This window comes from Emydura macquarii, unplaced genomic scaffold (assembly GCF_026122565.2).
Source record: "Emydura macquarii macquarii isolate MOO-44397 ecotype Brisbane River unplaced genomic scaffold, CSIRO-AGI_Emac_v2 contig_1348, whole genome shotgun sequence".
Classification (NCBI taxonomy): Eukaryota; Metazoa; Chordata; order Testudines; family Chelidae; genus Emydura; species Emydura macquarii.
In genome coordinates this window covers 23402351-23421929 of record NW_027131485.1, presented here as the reverse complement: position 1 = coordinate 23421929, position 19579 = coordinate 23402351, and the positions used below count along the sequence as shown (strand labels likewise).

Here is a 19579-nt window from a genome sequence, read left to right as displayed (position 1 = left end):
CTCTGTGGGTGTTGTGAAGCTTGCGTTTCTCAAGGACTTGAAGATGCCAAGTGCTATGAATGATTATCATTATGATATTCTCCTATGATACGCTCCATGTCCTGAGCCTTCTCTTCCATTTCTTCTGGGCAGACAGTCCATGATGCTGAGAGGTTGCCCTGAGACCTCTTCTAAAAATGAGAGAGAACTTTTCCAAGCAGTGAGACGGGCAGCTCACCATCTGGGGGTACGGAGTATTTCATCCTATACCCTACAACCAAACCGCAATGGGACCCTCCTCGCCTCTGGAGAGTTCAGCTGGCCGTGGCATTGACGAGCTGCTCTTGGCCATCTGTACTGACAGTCCCCCATTGCAGTTGAAATTCCGTGCCAGCACTGATGTTTAGTATTGACATTTGGCACAGATAGCTTTTGGTCCAAGATGGCTGATGACTGATCAGGAAGTTACCGTTTGGGTAGGAATGAGGATGTGGCGTTTTCTGCCAGAAATGGGGAGCAGAGCTGCTATTTGCTTGTGATTTTGAGGCTTGAAGCCTGAATTCCTCTCTCAGGCTGAGTGAAGGTAATGGCTGGGCTGCACTTGTTGGGGCAGGGTGTGGGAAGCCTGCAAGGCACTTGGTACTCTGCTCCCCTGGGAACCTGGCTGGTGATAACCCAGAATAAATGGCCATGCAAAAGCTGTAGCAATTCCCTTCCCGTTCCTTTCCACGGGGCTGCCTCATGCACCCCAAGGTTACTGCTTCTTGGGGCTGGATTCTGGCCTGCTTGCCCCAATGCAGTGGTGCCACTGACCACAAACCATGGTGGCAGTATGGGGCCCTTTTGTGTTAGAAATGCTTCTGTAGGGTGTGGCGTGTAACGGCATCGCCTTCCTGGGGACCCAAGGAGAGGGTACCTAACAACCCCTTGGGTGGGTCTTCGGTTGTGTTTGAACCCAGCACCAAAGCAAAAACCACTATCACTTGAGCTAAAAGGATAACTCCGTTAACTGGTAGCAGTAGTGGGCTGTTATCTTTTAGTGAATCAGCCACTAGAAGGACTTGTGGCACACAATTTTCCAGCATGTTACCAACAGTCCTGGAGACACCTCTCCTCCCTGCTGCCCCGACATGATGAGCAACACATGTTCCTCCCAGAGATATCCAAACTGCATAGAGAACGAACATGCCTTCCTTCTGGAGACCCCACAGAGCCAGCGTTAGTGGGGGAACTACTGTAGTTATTACTTAGCCATTGTCTCTGACTCTATAGGCATGGCTGTGTGAAGACAGAGTCCATGCCCTGAGGAGCTTACAGTCTAACATTAGTACGAGTATAATACAGTCAGGATGCTGGTGGAATAACGCCAGGGAGAGTGGAAGGTGACTAGAAGAATAAGGCAGTGAGGTCCTCTGGCGAACATCTGCCTCTCTGAGATGGTGGTGTGAGGCGGGGAGCACCATTCTGCTAAAAACCGAAGAGGAGGAGCTATCTCTATCCCCTGCTACAGAGGAGGGACATGCTTCCTTACAGGGACACCCCCAGAGAACTGTCCTGTGTGGGTAGCGGACATCTGCCTCAGCAACCCCCCCACCCCCTCAGAACTAGCAGGTAGGGGTCAGTCTTACCTGCAGGGGTTCCCCAAGGGGCAGAGCACCTCCCCCTCATCCGCGTTCTTTATGGATCTGGGGATGGGGGGAAACATTAAAAATGACACGGGGAGGAAAAATGGTCTAGTGGATAGGGCACTGAACCAGGACTCAGGCACTGACTTCTGTTTCACCTTGGGCAAGTCACTTAAAATACTCTGTGCTTTAGTCCCCTGTCCGCAAAATGGGGGTAATGCACTGGCCTAGCTACAGAGGGGTTGTGAGGATAAAACCCACCAATGATTGTGAGGTGTTCAGATAGGGCAGTGATGGGGGCCATACAAGCACCTAGCTGTTTACGGAGGAGATAGTGTGGCTAGCTCGCTAGACAAAGTCTTGGGAGACGTGCGTTCTATTCCCAGCTCTGCTACTGGCCTCCCGCATGAGCTTAGTCAAGTCACCATGCTTCTCTGTGCCTCCATTTCCCCATCTGTATAATGGGGCTCATGATTCTGGTTCCCTTTGTAAAGTGCTTTGACGTTTGCTGATGAAAAGTGCTTTGGAAAAGGTGGGTATTGTTATTAGCTAGGCACAGTTCTAGTTTACTGTATTATTTATTCAGTTGTGACAAGTCGCAGAAGTAAACGTGGCTCCTATTCTGAGGAACTGGCTGTGTAAATAAGACCCAGCCCAATAGAGTTTGAGAGGAGGCAGGCGCTATCCAGGGTTTTATGGATCATGCAGAAGGTAATCAGTGAGCACTGTCTCACTGGCTGAGGGTATCCTCATGCTGGGGCATCTCTTTTATGTCAATGTCCTACAGCCCCCTTGAAGGACACCCTACCTCTGCCTTCCTTCCTAATGCCAGCCTCTTGCTGCTACCATTCAGTAGCACAGGTGAAATACTGGAGGACACTGTGCTGTGGTCAGGTGAACCCATCAGTCTTACTAAGAACATTTCCCATTGCTCCTTGGGGAGCTCCCCTGCTTGTGGCAGGAGAGCTGCAGCCTGTCAGGGATGGTCTGGGTTTACTTGACATTTTGAGGGCCCATCCAATCTGAATCCCATCCGATTCTATGTCCTAATGCTCGATGTCCTTGCACCTTGTGCAGTGATTTACAGCAGTGCAAAGTAAGCGTAAAATGCTACCCCATCAGAATAGTGATGTTCCTCACCTGCTCTGTGCTCACGCAGCACGGGTGCAAACAGCCGCACAAGGTGCCAGGGCAACAGAGAATCCCTGGGCCCTGCCATGTACTCGAGAGAACTGCCAGGACTTTTTTCCTTGTTCGTGGCTAATGTTCAGGATCTGGGAGAGGGTGAATGACTGACAACAGCTGCCATCTCAGTCTGTTTGTAATCCTAGATTGGATTGGATTTGGGGGATATATTGGTTGCTTAAAAATAAGAAACTGGCTAGACTTGGGTTCAAACCTAATTGGCAAATCTGGGTGTAATGAAAATGATGTCTCATCCTTCACACACTACTCACTTCAATAGACATCTCTGTGTGCTGGCGGGAGCCAGTGTGGTCTAGTGATTAGAGTGCAGACTCAGGGCAGGGGATGTCAGGTGACTGGGCTTTTATTCTTGGCTTTCCCACTAGCCCACCATGTGCCCAAGGGCAAGTCATTAACCTCTGTGACATGAAGCTAATGATGCCCACCCACCTTTATGAAGGACATTGAAATCTTTGTGGAGAAAGCACTGCACAAGTGCTAAGTGGTGTGATGTGTCCTAGTGGAGTGAGCATTGGACTGGGCATCAGGAGAACTGGGTTCTCGCCCCAGCTCTGGCCTCCTGGGTGGCCTTGAGCAAGTCACTCCACCACACTGTGCCTCAGTTTCCCCATCTATAAAATGGGGATGATACTGACCTCCTCTGTAAAGTACTACATAAGAGTTGGGTATTTGTAGTATTAAGTGGTGTTGCCCATTATGGAGGGGGGGTTCCATTCTCTTAATCTCTCTCAGCTCCCCCACATCCCAGAAGAGGGTAGCCTCTTTGGATTGGGATTTTGGCTGGTGGAGCAGGAGGCCTCATGATGCCCTGTCCTGTCTGCTCCATTGTGACTAGTTGCCTTTCTGTGGTACATCATAACTCGTGAGGGCGTGAAGGGGCAGTCTATAAACCACACAGTGAATTTCTGGCCCTCAGAGGATGTTGTTGTGTTGAAGTATGGCTGGGATTGTTCAAAAGACCTTCCAGAGACTTTGGCACCCAACTCCTGTTGAAGTTCAATGGGATTTGGTCACTTAATTAATTCCTTTAGGGTCCTCTGAGTATCCCAGCCTCTGTGTTCATTTCCGTTCATCTCCATAGTGCTTTATAGCCAAGTAAACGTGGAATCAAATCATGGGAGAAAACACACACATTGGCATGGCACTGCTATGAGAAACTTACAGGGGTGAAACTTTAGCTCGCAAAGGGTCTGAAGCAAAGCCTACTGAAGGGAGTGAAAAAATCACTTTTAGCTTCACTGGGCTTTGGATCAGGCCCATTGACAAAGGGGGCTGCTAGGAGCTGGATTGCCTGTCTGCACTGACGAAGGTTGGGGCACTGCTTTCAGTCTTGCTTTGTCAAAGCCTTTCTGAATCATCTCTCTGGGTTGAACAGATAACACTTGCAGAACACTGGAGAGAAGTGCCAGCCAAGGCTTTTGCAGAATCCAGTTTTGCAGAATCCATTTCTCTGATGCACAGTAACAAGGCTATTGAAGAACCTGGGGTCAGGCAGGCAGCTGGGGCGTGTATACTTCATTGAAAAGTTTTGGCTTCAGACTATAACCTGGAATGTTCTGCTGCCGAGGTTGTTATGGAGCCAGCTGCAGGAATTCAGGCACCATCATTATAACTTGTATATAATGTGCAAAGTTCATATTTCAGAGGAAAAAGAAATCTCCTTAATGAGAAATGAGGTCCTTCTGGTGGGAAAGCCACCGCCACATACCTTGTCTCTCAGATAGCTTTATAAATATGCACTCCCAATGCAGAAAATCAGATGCTACCCCGAGAAGCTTGACTTATCATACAGGATGGGATGATGTCTCCGTGCCTGACCTGACTGCACGGTTCACTTTGTGATTGGCCGGCTGCTGGTTCAGAGATGGCCTGCAAATGAGGCTGCTAGGTGGGAGGCAATATAGCAGAAGCAGGAGGCAGGGTCTCCAGGTACCAGTGCTGGGCATCCCATCCGTTGTACCAGTGCTTCTGTTTTTCCCCTTTATCCCTGGCCTGGCAGTTAGTATTCAGAGTGTAGGCTGTTCAAGCTGTGAGGTAGGGGAGTTGCCAAACCTCCCATGAAAATGAAGGGGAAAAAAGAGCTCCAGCAGCAACAGAGTTTGTGCATTTGTTCAGATCCATGTCTAACTTGATGGGAGATTCCCAAGTTACCCATACACTTGCCCTCCAACGCTTTCCAACCTGCCATATTGAAGGCCTAGGGCATGACCTCAGGCATTCACCAGTCCCCTTGTGCCTGGAGCCTGGCACTCACGCATTCCTGCGACCTGCTGGGAGGTCAGGGCCGGAGCAGGAGTTTTCCAGTAGTTACTCCCCACCAGCAGCCACTATGGGGCCAGAAACAAGAGCAAGGAGCTCAGTGCTTCTTTCCCCTGCTGGTGCCCAGCTAGTGCAAAGGAGGAGAGAGCAACCTGCCTGGAATGCATGGGGCCCCGGGCAGGCTGGAGATGGGCTGAGCGCAGGGTAATGGGCAGCAGTGGTCAAATGGAGGGGGCTGCTTCTGCCATCCTCCGTCAGCCTCCCCAATCAGGCTGCCTCAGCCTCTCCCGTCCCCCAGCCACCTATCGTCAGGCTGCCTCAGGTTGTCCCACCCTCTCAGCAGTTCCCCAGGCTGTCCTGACTGCCCCCCGCATGACCGTCCTGTCTGTTTGATTCTCCTCCCTGTCGTCCCTCCACCCCATGGCCTCTCCGCAGCCTCCCTCAGCTTTTCCGGTCCTTTCTGCCGCATCCCCAAACAAAACTGCCCCCCCCTCCCCACAGTCAGCCCTGACTGCCTCTGGCCTCTGATGGCTTCTCCAAGCTCCCCAGTCACCACCAGCAACCTCCAACCCCCCTGTTCCATGAGGTGGGAGAGAGATAGTCAGGCCTCCCTCCACATCCTTCTGACTGTTCAGGGCAGCTGATGCGGGGAGAAGTGACTGGTCTGCACTAGTGAGAAATGTTACAGCTGGCGCTGCACAAATCCCGGCGTCCCGGGCTCAGTCTGAGTTGCTGTGTGACCTGCTTTCTTGTCCACGACTGGGAAGGAGGCTGTAGCTTTGGCTCGGGATGTGCAAAGAAGGCTCTGGGTTTGCCAGAAGTAGGCCTGGCATTTATGGCCCATACCTGCTCTGGTCTCGTGCTGCCCCCCAGTTGGGTAGCCGATAGGTGCTCTGAGCCCAGGGCCCCTCTGATGGAGGTGGAGTGGCTCCAGCAATCAGGCGAGCCTTCTCCGAAGGGACCTCTTGGAGTGTGACTGCCCATGGTCACCTCGAAGCTGGGTGGAAGTCGGCAGCTATCCCGTAATGCCTCTGCGCATGCACGGGCTGGTTCCATCGGCATGCGGGAGCAACGCACCCTGGGACATCCTACTGCACAGCCTGCTGGGAGGAAGGAGGATTGGCTTCCCGGTTATACAGCAGCTGAGGGCTTCCATTGTGCAGAGAAAAATTGCTCATAGGAGAAAACCATCTGGCCTACTGAGGCCTCTGGCTGGGGGAACGCATGGTTTGCTGCCATGGTTACCAACCAAATATTGGCCATACTGTGTATGAGCTCACAATATAGGCTTTGCCCAGCTTGATTATAACCTCACTGGTAACTAGTGAGTGACACAGTTAGCTCTAAGCATGGGCTGTTTTCCCGTACCACATGGCTGGTAATCAGTTAATAACCGTTGCAGCAGACCGTGTTTGGCCCCCGCCAGAGGCTTAGGCTGGCACATGGTTGTCATCTTGAAACGGGTTTGGCAGACTGTTACTGTTCATTGTAGGCAAGAATCCGTAACTCTACATATGTAATTGGCTTGGCTGGTCTCTCCTTCCTCTCTGCTGCCTGGGCAGTAAGATATGCCTGACTGCATAGTCCCACGTGGTGCTTGGGACGCTGAGAGTCACACTGCTGAGACGGTGCGGCAGAGCTGCCCACATTTTTCCACAACGCATGGATGCAAACACACTTTGGCTGCACAGTGAGTGTGAACCAGCACACAGGGCTCAGCCACTGGTTAGAGGCAGGAAATCTGCAGTGGGGAAGCAGCTCAAGCTGCGTTTGTGGCAAATGGGTCAGATGAGTATGTCATGAATTGGCTAGAGCAACATGGTTTTCCTTGCACTATGGACAGGGCCATAGCATGGAAAGGGCCTTACTTCTGTGGTCCTACATGACCTGAGAGCAAAATTTAGCTCACAATTTTTAGTTAAGCTTCTTGAAATGTCATGTGGGTTGTTTTATTATTTATTTATTTATTTATTATTTGTGGCCTGCTGTAATTCCATTTAAAATCTCGGTGAAAGAAATAATTCTGACTTTGATTTTTAATTTTTAAAACAAATGTTAACTTATTTAGTTAAACCAAGATGGAAAAGCCTCCTGCCCATGTTATTGTGCCCTCTAATATAACGTTCTCTTACTGGGAGCACCACGATGTATTACAAGAATTGCCCAGTGGCTAGGATACTAGCCTGGGGATTGGAAGTCCAAGTGTCAGTTCCCTGTTCTGTTGCAGACTTCCTTTGTTGGCAGTTCACTCAGTCTGTCTGTGCCTCAGTTTCCCATCTATAAAAGAGGGATAATAACACTGCCCTATCTCACAGTGGTCTTGTGAGAATAAACACATTAAAGATTATGAGGTTCTCAGACACTGGGGTAACGGGGGCCAGGTGAGCACCTTAGCCGGGCCTTTGGTTCATCTACAATATAAAGAGATTCCTTGTAGCTATACTGAATAATGTTTTGCCTTTGCCTGAATGTATTAAATGCAGAGGGCTAAATTGCAATTTGAGCTGTATGTTGGAACGGGGGAGCAAGAATTTCCCTTACCCCCTGCATGACCTTCCTGGACTTAAGGTCCAGGTGCACAAGAGGAGGGAGCACAGGGTGTCCCTTTACTCCTTTCTCAGAACAGGAGGGCAGGTAGCGGGCTGGGACTGGAGGGGAAGTGGGCAGCACACTGGCTGGCATGGGGCTTGGTAATAGTAATTTGTTGCTTGTCTAAGTTAGCAGCAAATTACTTTCCCCCAGGAGCAAGGGGGGCATCAGAATTCTCTGAGCCATGATTCCTTCCCTGGATGCGCCAACCATGGTTCCTTGTGGCGCCTCCCGGGCTTCTTGTGACACAGTCCAGCTCTTTCTGGGTCACATTTGCAGAAGAAGCTATCCTGACCAGTTCTCATGCCATTTGAATAGTGCTGACCTCAATCACCTTGTGAGACATGACATGGCAACATTGTGTCATAAACACATGTGAGGAAGGACGCCATGCAACAAGGGTAGGAGTCCATTCATTCCTCCTTTATTAAAAGCTGGCGAGTATCTGAGGATCCGTTTAGGAAGTTCCGTTTAGCGATGTTTGGAGAAGAGGCTTTGCACCCCAATAGCTGGGGACTCGATCCTATCAAGCTTACTCACACAAAACTACCATCAATGTCAGTGAATGTTTTAGCATGAGCTAGGTCTGTAACTTCAGGCTGCAACACAGTGGGCCAATTCTTCTGTGTATTTCCTAAAGGAATAAACCTGTCAAAGGGTAAGAGCATCTGCCCAAAAACGCTGGGCCTGGGAAATCAGCGTTTGCTTTGTGAGTGCTTGCGTACGCAAAAACACTGGTATTTGTGGTGAAATGTCTTTTCTTTTTCCTTTTTATTCTGTGGAAAGCTGTCCATGAGGAAGTGGACTGAGACCATAAATCTATTAAATATAGGCTGTCTAGTGGCATGACTTATGGCCATTACTGATGGATTCAGACCAGTAGCCAGGAGGTAAAAAGCTTTCATTGCAGCCCCCGGAGGTGTCTAGTCTACAACCAAAGCCAATCACTACCTATGTGGGGATAGGAAGAAACCTTCCCCTGGTCACACTACTGCATTATGAGGGTTTCGTATCTTCTTCAGAAGCATCTGGAACATTCCAAATCCAGGACTAGATGGACCAGTACCCAATCCAGTAAAGTAGTTGCTAAAATATAAAGAATGGCAAGAAGATTGAAGGCTGGAGAGATATAGGGCATGAAAGCAGTGGAGATAATGCAGCCAAAATTGGTCTTTGAAATATACAGAATACAAGTGACTATGGAAGGGATTAAATATAGAAGAAAAGAATGAAAGTCCGAATTTTAATAGGAATAGGAGGAAACAATGTGCATGTGAGAAAGGCAAACATCTCTCTAGAGATGCAGTAGGAAAAGTGTTTCAGGGAATAGCTTAGTGAGACAAAGGGCAGGAGAGACAGAGGGAGATGGAGAACAGCCCATGGTGGAGAGTAAATGAAAGACACAAGGAGCTAAAAGGCTAGAAAAATATTTCGCAAGAAGGACAGGAACGTAAGGCAGGGAACACAGAGTAGCCTGGGTGCATTAGAAAGGGTGCATTTCCAAGGAGAAGGGAAAGCCTCTCTCTCTCCTTTTTTTTTTTTTTTTTTTTAAATAAGACTTTCTTTTTCATCAGCCCTTTAGCTGTGAGGATATATTTGAATTTAGACAACATAGGGGATGTGCCACGTGCGATTTAATTGCACTCCCTATAGTGCTGCTGGTGTGGAGTGACTAAATTCCCCATACGCCACATTGGAGTGTTATTCCTATGTTTTCCAGACCCCCTACCCCTCTTTAATACCCCTGTTCAGTCCATCTTGTGGGGCAGCCTTAGAATCGGCTTCATCCTAAGGCATCAGAGAGAGGATTAGGTCATAAATTTCCTTCGCCAACAGTTCTGCCACGGAAGGGGGAGATTGGACAGTGAATTATTTCATTGAGATGGAGCTTGTAAATACACAACATTTACTTAAGAAGAAAGGCTGACTGACATGCTGTAGTTACAGCCGCACAAATATTTGAAAGGCAGGAAATTCTAAATCAGGGTTAAAATTTAACCCTTGAAAATGTTTGAAATTGAAAATCCATAGTACAGTTTCCACCACAACCTTAACACTTATCCCACTTCCCCTCCCAACATGTCCTATACTTGTGAGTTACCCAAGTGTACGATGCATCTATAGTAATGATGGTAACTGTCTTATGCTGTGGTTTCTGTGTACCTTCATGTGGTGCAGGTGTAGCAGTCTCCTTATAGTCTTGTGTCTGAGTCTTATTAGGAGCTGAATGAGAGCTATGATGCGGAGTGTTACATCTGTGCTATACTTTGACTGAAGGATGGAGCTGACAGGTCTCCAGCTCACAGTGTTACGGTGGAGCTGAGATACTGCTGTTTCTTAAATGTATCTGGAGGATAAGAGAGGCAATACTAGGGGTGATTTTTGGAATAAAGTTAGCAACCTCAAGGTAGCTAACTCCATTTTAAATACTGCTAGTGTCGATGTAGTCCTTGAAATCTGGCTTAGCTGGTCAGCCCTGAATTCTTCCTCTAGGTAGCTAACTCAATTGATAAAACCCTTTTCCCCTAATCTAGACCAGGCCCCACCCCGTGGGCAATTAAAGTAGAGGAGTGTTCCTGTGTAGACGGATGGTCCAGCTGTGGAAGACAGAGCTGCATTTGGAATAGAGCCAGTGAGTTTGGTGTCCTATACTGGAGGTGGGGCAGAAGCATGGAGATACAGCTGTTGGGTAGTTGGGAGTAAGTGGGTACTTGGATGGGAAAAGCCTGTGAACTGTGAACCAGGTTGGATTTAAGGATTTCTCTAGTACTTTTATTCTGAATCTCCAGACTTTTGAACTATTTTTTAAAAAATTTAACTTAAGGTGACCTGCAGAGAAAATATTGGGAGCACACCCTTTGTGACGGTTGGCATTTTCAGGTGGTCTACTCTAGGCACGAATGGGTCACACCCTTCTGGTTGACTTTATCATTAAGTCTGTATGTTTGCCACAAAATCTGGGAAGCCCTGATGAGAGGTAAATGCTGATACATAGTACAAGTCATAACCTAGCCCTGTGCGTGTATGATGGAGTTCATATGCTTTAGACATATTGATGACAGCTATATAATATATTTCTACTGGAAAATATACATCATAGTAATTAAAACCTTGTGTGCCATGACTAGTCCGTTTTCTTTTAAATGAAAATTATGACTTTTATATTTTTTTGTCATGTCAAAGAAATGCCTTTCCTATTTTTGCCATGCCAGGCAATCAGCCTTATTTATCATGCATAAAGAAGGTCTGGAATGTGTAAAAATATTGGAGGAGAGGAAGTTTGGCTTGGTTTTTTTTTTAACCTTTTAACTATCAGGAATATCAAGTATAGGCTTTCTGATGTAGTGGAGGACCTGTTAGCAGTCTGAGCTGCAGAGTGGGAGCTTTCTCTCACCATAGCTGAAGGAGTGGGGATGAATTTCTAACAAAGATAATTTTTCTCCCCACTGTTTATTTGGGACTTTAAGTTAAAATGTCTGTTAACAGAACCAAACAAAAGAGAAAAGGGTTTAAATAGGCTGAATAAAAATCATCTCTCTCTCAGTTAATCAGATGGCTAACCTGTCTGATGTTGTACTCTTACCAGTAATCCATTTGTCCACAGAGTCTTCCAGGAAAAACATGGTAAAAAGACCTGAGATTCTGAAACAAGCAGAACCTCTTCCCCACCCAACATTTGCCATTCAGGTTTTTTTTTCCCACTTCTCCCTCTTTTTTTCTTTTTCTTTTTACAAAACTTTCAGGCCTTCTTTATATGTAAAAATAATAATAATAAAAAAACCCTCACACAACCATTATCCTTTGCGTGGGGCCTTTAACTTATGGTTTCCTGGCTTTCATTTTTAATTGTTTAAATAACTGCAGAATTCTAATAAGACATTTCTCTCTGATGTGTAATATTTACAACCTTCACTCCCTTCATTAAGGGCTAGTTTGTGACTTGCACTGTGTGCCTGTATGGGGGAGTACAAACTCCCTGTACACCTCCGCACAGACTACCCAGACTTTGAGTCCAAGTGCCTGGCAGAAAACAGGCATTGCACCCCTGTCAAAGGAGTAGATGGAGAGGGACTGCAAGTGGGCGGAGCTTTGGCTCCACTGACTGGGCATGAAAGCACAGCAACTGCTACGTTTCTTGTCCGGGAATTTCCTTTTTTTTTTTTTTTTAATCAAGATGTTAAAAGAAAAATACTGACCCCCCCTCCCTGCCATGTGAAACATTTTATTCTCCTCCAGGTGACGTAGTTAGAGAATGTCGGACATGGTTGATTGCTGTGTTTATTAGCATATCCTGATCTCCTATTTGCTTGTTTGCTAAAAAGGCACCAGAGTTTCTTCAAAGTTAGCCCTGCAGATGTCTTCAATTCCTTCAACCCAGTTGGCTTTGCAAAGTCCATAAACGGAGCCAGAGGTGTTAAGCACATTATCCAGGCCTTTGCTGCTAAGAAGTAGGAAGGTTTTGCTTGGTTACTTCTTATAGTCCTTGAGCCTAGTCACGTCTGCTAAAGACATAATAAGCAACTTTGCCGTCTTGCTCTGTGTTAGGCTCTTTCAACAGTGCCAGATGATTAAGTATGTTTACAAAGTCCATGAGACAGATGATGGGATTAAACCAGGCCTCAGCTGGAGTACTGTGTCCATTTCTGGACACCACACTTTAGGAAGGATGTGGACAAATTGGAGCGAGTCCAGAGGAGAGCAACCGAAATGGTAAAAGGTACAGAAAACCTGACCTATGAGGAAAGGTAAAAAACTAAGCATGTTTAGGCTTGAGAAAAAAAAAAAAAAGATGGAGGGAACCCACCTGATAACAGTCTTCAAATATGATAAGGGCTGTTATAAAGAGAATGGGGATGGATTGTTCTCCATGTCCACAGAAGGTAGGACAAGAAGCAATTGGCTTAATCTGCAGCAAGGGATATTTAGGTTAGATATCAGGAATAATTTTCTAACTGTAGGAATAGTTAAGCACTGGACCAGGCTTTCAAGGAAAGTTCCCAGTCATTGGAGGTTTTTAAGAACAGGTTAGCCAAATACCTGTCAGGTTATTTAGTTCTGCCTCAGCACAGTGAGCTGGACTAGATGACCCCTCAAGGTCCCTGCCAGCTCCACATTTCTATGATTCTATGATATTTTAATTAGTTGGAAAACTATGGAGGCTAGATCATCAACTAGTGTAAGTCTGTGTCTCTCCACGGAAGTCAACTGGCCTATTCTGATTTACACCACCCCTGTACCTACAAATCTTATTTAAAATATTCTTCCATTACATAATTTGACATTATCTTGAATGAAGAATAGAAGTGAAAATGACATGGGAAATGCCCTTTTTATTTTTTTGTCGGCTGCATCCTGCATCCAGCCATCTCTGATCAGCTTATGTCCTGCAAGGGGCCCACAAATGTCCTGCTGACGAGGCCACTCTGCTTTACTGAAAGTTCATGAACATGGCATGGTGAGAACTTGCTTCACCAGTACACCCCATTCCCTCACTTGCCCTACTTTGGCCCCACTGGGTGACTGGTTACCTCATGCCTTTGTGAGGGAGTGACGGGCATGGGCAAGAATGTTCTTTCATCCAGTAAGCACGGAGAAGCCAGCTGTGTGTCCAATTTCTGGACCTCATTCAATGTTGATGTCAGTGGAGAGCAATGCAGAGGTTAAGGAGGTGAGAAGGGCTTGGGTTTTTCCCTGTCATCAGCCTTCACACTGCAACACCCTGAGCCTGAAAGGTTGTGAATACAAGTCTCATATGAGAGGTTTATATCCCCCGGTATTGAAAAGGGGTGAGGAAATGGCATGACATTCCAACTGCCTTGACCCAGCTTTACTTTAAGTCATGAGGTTTTAGGGAGAAAGAGGTATTTCTCTGAAACTGGAATGATGCTCTGAGCAAGGTCCTGCCCTGACATGCTGCAGATCCATAGGCACCCAAAAATACAGCACATTCACTTATGAAGTAAGATTCTCCTTGGAGGTTATGTTCCAGCAACCATGGACTGGGATTTTGTTCAGGGGAGGAGGAGCAGTCACAGTCTAGTCAAAACTAGACACTGACTCGGTGCAGTGAGCACATTTCAGGTCTGTGTCTAGTGATAAGAAGGCTTTGAAGGGGTCTGGGTTCCCAAGGAGCAGCACTGCAGTTCTGGAGAGGGGAAGGAGCAGAATTAGGTGCTAATGACATTTGAGATTCCATCTGGCGCCAGAGCTGCTCCTCCTCAGGAATCTCTCTCCACCCCTTTCAAATGTGACATATGCTGAGAGTGGCCAGCAAAAACTCTATGTTGCTGAAAAATTTCTGCTTCAAACCCTGGCTCAGACCCACCTGCCATGCTCACAACTGGCAGAATTGTCTTGTGAAGGCCATATGTATGGAAACCCAAGTCAGTGCACATGTGCTTGCTCTCCTTTCCTGGGTTTATTTCTTTTTAGCAAGAGAAACAAACGTGGGATTGATATTCTATGCAGAAAGAAGCAGCACGGTCCCACGCTGACTGTGGCACTCAGCTACATGTCAAATGTTTTCATAGTCTGGACCACTTCTTAAGATCTACTCTTGGATACTTCTCCCACCAGCCTCCTGGTCCCAATCCCTCACCTTCTCTGTAGCTACTGTAGCACTTGGCTACTTGACAAACCAATATTAGGAGAGAAGTTGAAAACAAACTCCCTTGAATGTGATGGGAGATGAGGTTAAGGAGGTGTGTGATCTGTTTATTTCCCTAATTGTATCTGAACTGTTTATTTCCTTTCCTCTGGGGCAAGACCTTACAATCCTTAGTACCAAATCTGCAATCCCCACTGCTCTGCTATCTCCAGGTCCCTTTGCAGTTTGCGTCTATCTTCTTGTATGTTTGCCCTTCCTCCAATTTTGGAGTCATCCACAAATGTGATCCTGCTTGAATATACTCCAAAGCAACACAGGATTTTTTTTTTCATTTAGTTACTCAAAAGAGTCTCTGGGAACACTGAAAGAAACTTGGATTGCCCTACAAGAGACGTCACTGCCTAAAGACTGACAGATGGTTCAAAGCTGCGTCTGAAGTGGCTCCATTGGCCACTGCAAAGTGTACAACCTGAGAACCACTGAACTGAATCATCTCTAGTTCCCATGGTCAAGCTGGAACTAAGAGGTACAGTTAAGGCACCTGTTGGTCAAAACCTGATGGATTTTTCTTTAATTAGGGAGTGTGGGGTTGTGGGATATCAGAAAGAAAGTTCTGTGACATATCAGGAAAAGAAACCAACTTTCTGTATGGTTTAAATACCAGCACAAACTATATGAAGACTCTATTGGGCATGCAATTAAGTACGGTCTTTGTGTCATCTAGTTGTCTAAACACTATGGACAAAATTCTGCTCCTGTTAAATGATTGTTTTCCTTTAAGTGGATGGACTTACTCCAGATTTACAGTGGTGAAACTGAGAGCAAACATTTGGTCAGACGGCCCATCCTAAGCAGAGCTTACTGCTATCCCATGCAGTGGTCACTTCCCCAGAGCAGCATAAGGCAGTAAGTTGTTTGTCCAAAAGTGACCTCATTCAGGGCTGGCCTTCTAATTTGCAGGGCTGGAGGAGGGGGTGTGGTGGGGGGGGGGAATCATGCCAGGTGTTGCTCCCCTTCTGCTCCTGATGCTGGAGGCCAAGAGGGATCGGCCTTGCAATACCTTCTTTCCTACGCCCTTCATCCAGCTCATCCAGAGCCGACGCACTAGTCACAACTGGCCACCATTGCCTGGCGGGCCCTGACCTCTCGGCACGCAGCGGTGTCCGAGCGCTGCCCAAGGTGAGGTGAGGCTCCCTCCCCTGCTTTCCGAAACAAGGGCCTGCAGCAGCTCCCAGTGGTCGCCCAGCTGCCTCTGCAGGAGACTCTGGCACCGCTGTGTCCGGGTTAACCCTTTCCGCGCTTTCCCGAAAGCGCCCGCCAGGGCCATGTAGCCAGCCCAGGCTCGGCCGGCCGAGACCCAGGTGGGCCCGGCCCGTACGCACAGACGTGGCCCAGACTGGTCCACCTCGGAGCAGCTGCGAGCCCGGGCCGGGAGCAGGCGGGAGCAGACTTAGGAGTGGGGCAGGAAACACCGGGGCATTAGGACCCAGGGCCCCCCGCGAGCCGGGCCGGGGCTGTCAATCAGGGAGCGTGGGGAAAGTGACAGCGGTGGGCAGGCCCGCTGACACCTCGCGCCCGGCGAGGGGGATATTTAATTTGGGCTCGCGCGGGGCGCTCGGCAGTGCGCGGCGGCCGGGGCGGAGCGGAGCGGAGCCGAGCCGAGCCGAGCCCAGCCCAGCCCAGCCCAGCCCCGCGGGCAGGTGGGTCCAGCCATCCGCGGCAGCACTGGCAGAGGGAGCATCGGGGTCCGGCCAAGGGCTCCTGCGCCGCCCGCGGCTGCCTCCCTGCGCACGGATCCCGCCTGCGCCTTGCCTGGACTGAGTCCCCGGAGACTCGCCGGCTGCCGGGGCAGGAGTACGCAGCTCCTCGCAGCCTGGGCTCGCTGAGCGGACTGGGGCTCGCCACGGGCTGTTCGCAAAGCCGGGGTGAGCCGGTCCGGCCCCTCTGCGCACCCCGCTCCCTAGAGCTGCTGCTTCATGCGACGCGCGCTGCCCGCGCCGGCCGGGGCAGCTGGGGAGCCCCCGAGGACGGCGCCGGGTCCCTAGTCCAGCCTGCGTCCCGCCGGGCAGAGGGCAGAGGGGGAGCCGCAGCCCCGCGGGCCGGGCGCGTCGAGTCGCCTGGAGGATGAGCCCGGGGAGACACCGCGGGGGCTAAATCTGGATTCCTGAGCGTCCCGCTCCCGGATTCACACGGACCAGGAGACTCCGGATCGGACATGAGGACCAGTCCCGCGCCGCTCGCCCGGCGCTGCGCGTCCGCCTGAGCCCGGATCGCCGGGGCTGGGAAGGAAAGTGGGGAGCCCCCCTCCGAGCCCCCCGAGCTGCAGCTGTTTGGTGCGTGTGAAGGTCTCTCCCCGCCCCCGCCGCCGCCGGTCGGTCCCCGCGCCCGGCTCCGGGTCTATAAAAGAAAAGAGCGTTTTATTCTTGGGCTCCCGTCTCACGCCAAACCCTGCGCAGCGTCTAGACAAGCTGCCGTGGCTCTGAGTCCAGCTGTCACCATGGGGATGGAGCCGGGGCCGCTGTGAATTTTGTGGAGCCAGACCGAGAGCCGGCGGGAGGGAGGGAGGGAGGGAGCGAGCCCGAGCCGCGGGCCGGGCAAGGACCCTGCGGGGAGGCTCGCCCCGGTTCGCTCCGGCGGCCGGGCGAGCCTCAGATGCGCGTGTCACACGAGCCCTCGGGGAGCTATTTAAAGCGCCGGGCCGCGCCGGACTCTGTCTCTGCCTATTTATGAACCCAGTGGGCTTGGCCGGGCGGCGCGCGGCGCGCTAGCGGCGAGCTCGCGGCGAGCTCGGGAAGGATCGCAGGGCGGCGAGTCCCGGGGACGGCCGGCGGGAGCATGAGGCTGCCGCGGGCTCTCCTGCTCTGGGCCGGCTGGATGCTGCTGCAGCGCGGCTCCGGCCAGCCCTACCTCCGCCTCCGGCCCTCGCCCAGCGACAACCTGCCCGTCAAGGACATCCTCGAGCACCCGGACCCCGAGTACGACCCCAAGGAGCAGGACCTGGACGAGCGGACGTTGAGGAAGAAGCTGGGCAGCAGCTTCGACCCCGCCTTCATGTCGGTGGCCGCCCCGGCGCCGGGCAACCTCTCCAGCCCCGAGCTCCTGCCCGGGCCGAAGGGCTCGGGGCCGCTGCCCGGCGAGCTGAAGAAGCTGGAGCTGGGCGAGAGCCCCGCCGGGGCGCGGATCAAGCTGGGCAGGAAGGCCCGGCGGAAGCTGCTGCAGTGGCTGCGGGCCCACACCCACTGTCCGCTGCGCTACACCTGGAAGGACCTGGGCGTCCGCTTCTGGCCGCGCTACATCAAGGAGGGCAGCTGCTCCGCCGAGAAGTCATGCTCCTTCCCCGAGGGCATGTACTGCAAGCCGGCCAAGTCGGCCCCCAAGACCTTCCTGCGCTGGTACTGCCAGGGCTGGTCCAGGCAGAAGTACTGCACCTGGATCCCGGTCCAGTACCCGCTCATCTCCGAGTGCAAGTGCTCCTGCTGAGCTCGCCTCACCTTGCTCCGAGCGCCAGCAGCTCGCCTGGAGCCCGGCCCGAGCCACGCGCCACTGGAGCTGTTAACCTCCCCCGGAGCCCAGCCGCAGCGGGGGTCAGGGGTCTCAGTTGCCCTGGATCCCAGCCCCCGCCCCCTGGCACGAGGATCTCCGAGTGTCAGTGCGCCAGGAGGCATCATCCAGCCCAGTACCTAGTGGTCTTTCTCAGTGCAACTTGTCCTCCTTCCCCCTGAGACTGGAAGGACACAAAAAAAGATGGACCCACGCTCACAAGAGGATCTGTTTGTGCGTTTCTCTCCCCTTATTACACCCCTTGCACTGGTTTTTTTTTTTTTTTTTTTTTTTGACTTATTTTATTTGAAATGGGAAAAGCAAAACTGAAAGGAACTGCAGTGCAGGCCAGAGGCAAAGCTAAGCACTACAATCAGATGTTTATTTTTATACATATATAGCCTTCTAACAAAACAAAACAAAAAAAGTGAGAGAAAGAGAGAACGGTACCAGCCTTGTAAATATAGAGATTTTAAAAAGAAGGGGAAAATTGCAGCTGTTTATTATTATAATTATATTATTATTATTTTATTATTATTTTAAAGACATAGGACCACGTTTTAAACCCATCCCAGTAAAATCGGAATACTTCCCTGCAAAAGGGAAGGGGGAAATTTCCAGTCCAGATGATTCAACAAAAACAAAAACAAAAACAAAAAAAAACACATAGAAGCCCTTGAAGATGTTAATTTCTATTTGCTGTATTTTTGTCTTCGGATCTTGTCAACAGATGTTTCAACTAATCTGCAAAGCTCTCTAGGTTTTTTAAAAGTGTATATTGATTAATTACAAAGGAGATTTTTTTTTAAAGTACAAAGTTATGAAAGAGTGGAGTCTTTTGTTGTTGTTTTTGGAATACATATAGTAATGTAGAGATGTTAAAGGACATTTTCTGTGTACAGTTTATTTATTTCTAATGTTTGTGTATAAAAAAAAAAAAGCTAGAGATTATGCCGGAAAATATTGGAAATGTTTACTTGAATATTCCTTTAAAAACATATCAGTGTAAATATGAACTATGACTGATCAAAACATTTTTAGCAATAAACTCTATCTCTGAGGAAATAATTCTTGATGCACTACAGAGCTCTGGGAAAGGAGATTGTGGTTGGATTCTCAGTCAAAGCAGGTGCTAGGTAAAGAGTTTCTCAGGGCCAAATGCTGACCTGTTGTAAATCAGTGTTGCTTCATTGACACCAGAAGACTTGCACTAGTTTACACCAGTGGAGGATCAGACTCTGTTTTTATTTAAATTCTGAACCTGGTGGGGAGATGGAGGACAGAAGAGAGGGAGAAATGGCTGAGAAGGGATAAAATAACTGAAATGTTTTGGGGAGGGAGCAGTCGTCTATTATCTGCATGAGCCTTTGCTCCTTTTTCATGGTGCCTTGTCAGGATCGCTCCCTCTCTCACGCTGGGTCACTGGGGTGCCGAGTTTCATATTTCTCAGATTCTCAGCATGGTGGAGGAAGGGGTAGAGGTTATCGCCTGAGCCATTAAAATGCCTGACAAAATTCAAAAGCCCATGTGTTAGAACAAATGTTGTAGCTGTCGCTTGTCTTTAGCAGGGGAGGGAAGGGATGGCGGTTGCTCGGGGCTGGGGCGCTGGAGAAAGGAGCCGAGTGGGGGGAAGTGGGAGTTCTTCCCTCTCCCCCCCCCCCAGGAATGCTATTGGGCCAGGTCAAGGAGGAACGTTCTTGAGGGTCTGATCCTGCAGAGGTGCTGAGTCCCTTCAGCTCCCCTGGAAGTCATCATTTGGCCCGATCCTGCCAGG

General features: G+C 49.6%; 1 protein-coding gene across 1 annotated transcript; it reads left to right on the top strand.

The window, feature by feature from the left end:
• The first annotated feature begins 17087 nt into the window (after positions 1–17087).
• On the top strand, positions 17088–18867 carry LOC137155349 (noggin-2-like). The gene has a single exon (XM_067551528.1). It carries the CDS (start codon positions 17101–17103, stop codon positions 17743–17745), a length of 645 nt encoding a protein of 214 aa, XP_067407629.1. The 5' UTR covers positions 17088–17100; the 3' UTR covers positions 17746–18867.
• The last annotated feature ends 712 nt before the right edge of the window (positions 18868–19579 follow it).

Coding starts and splice junctions, on each gene's coding strand:
- LOC137155349 (XM_067551528.1), top strand. CDS start 17,101: ATGAGGCTGCCGCGGGCTCTCCTGCTCTGGGCCGGCTGGATGCTGCTG.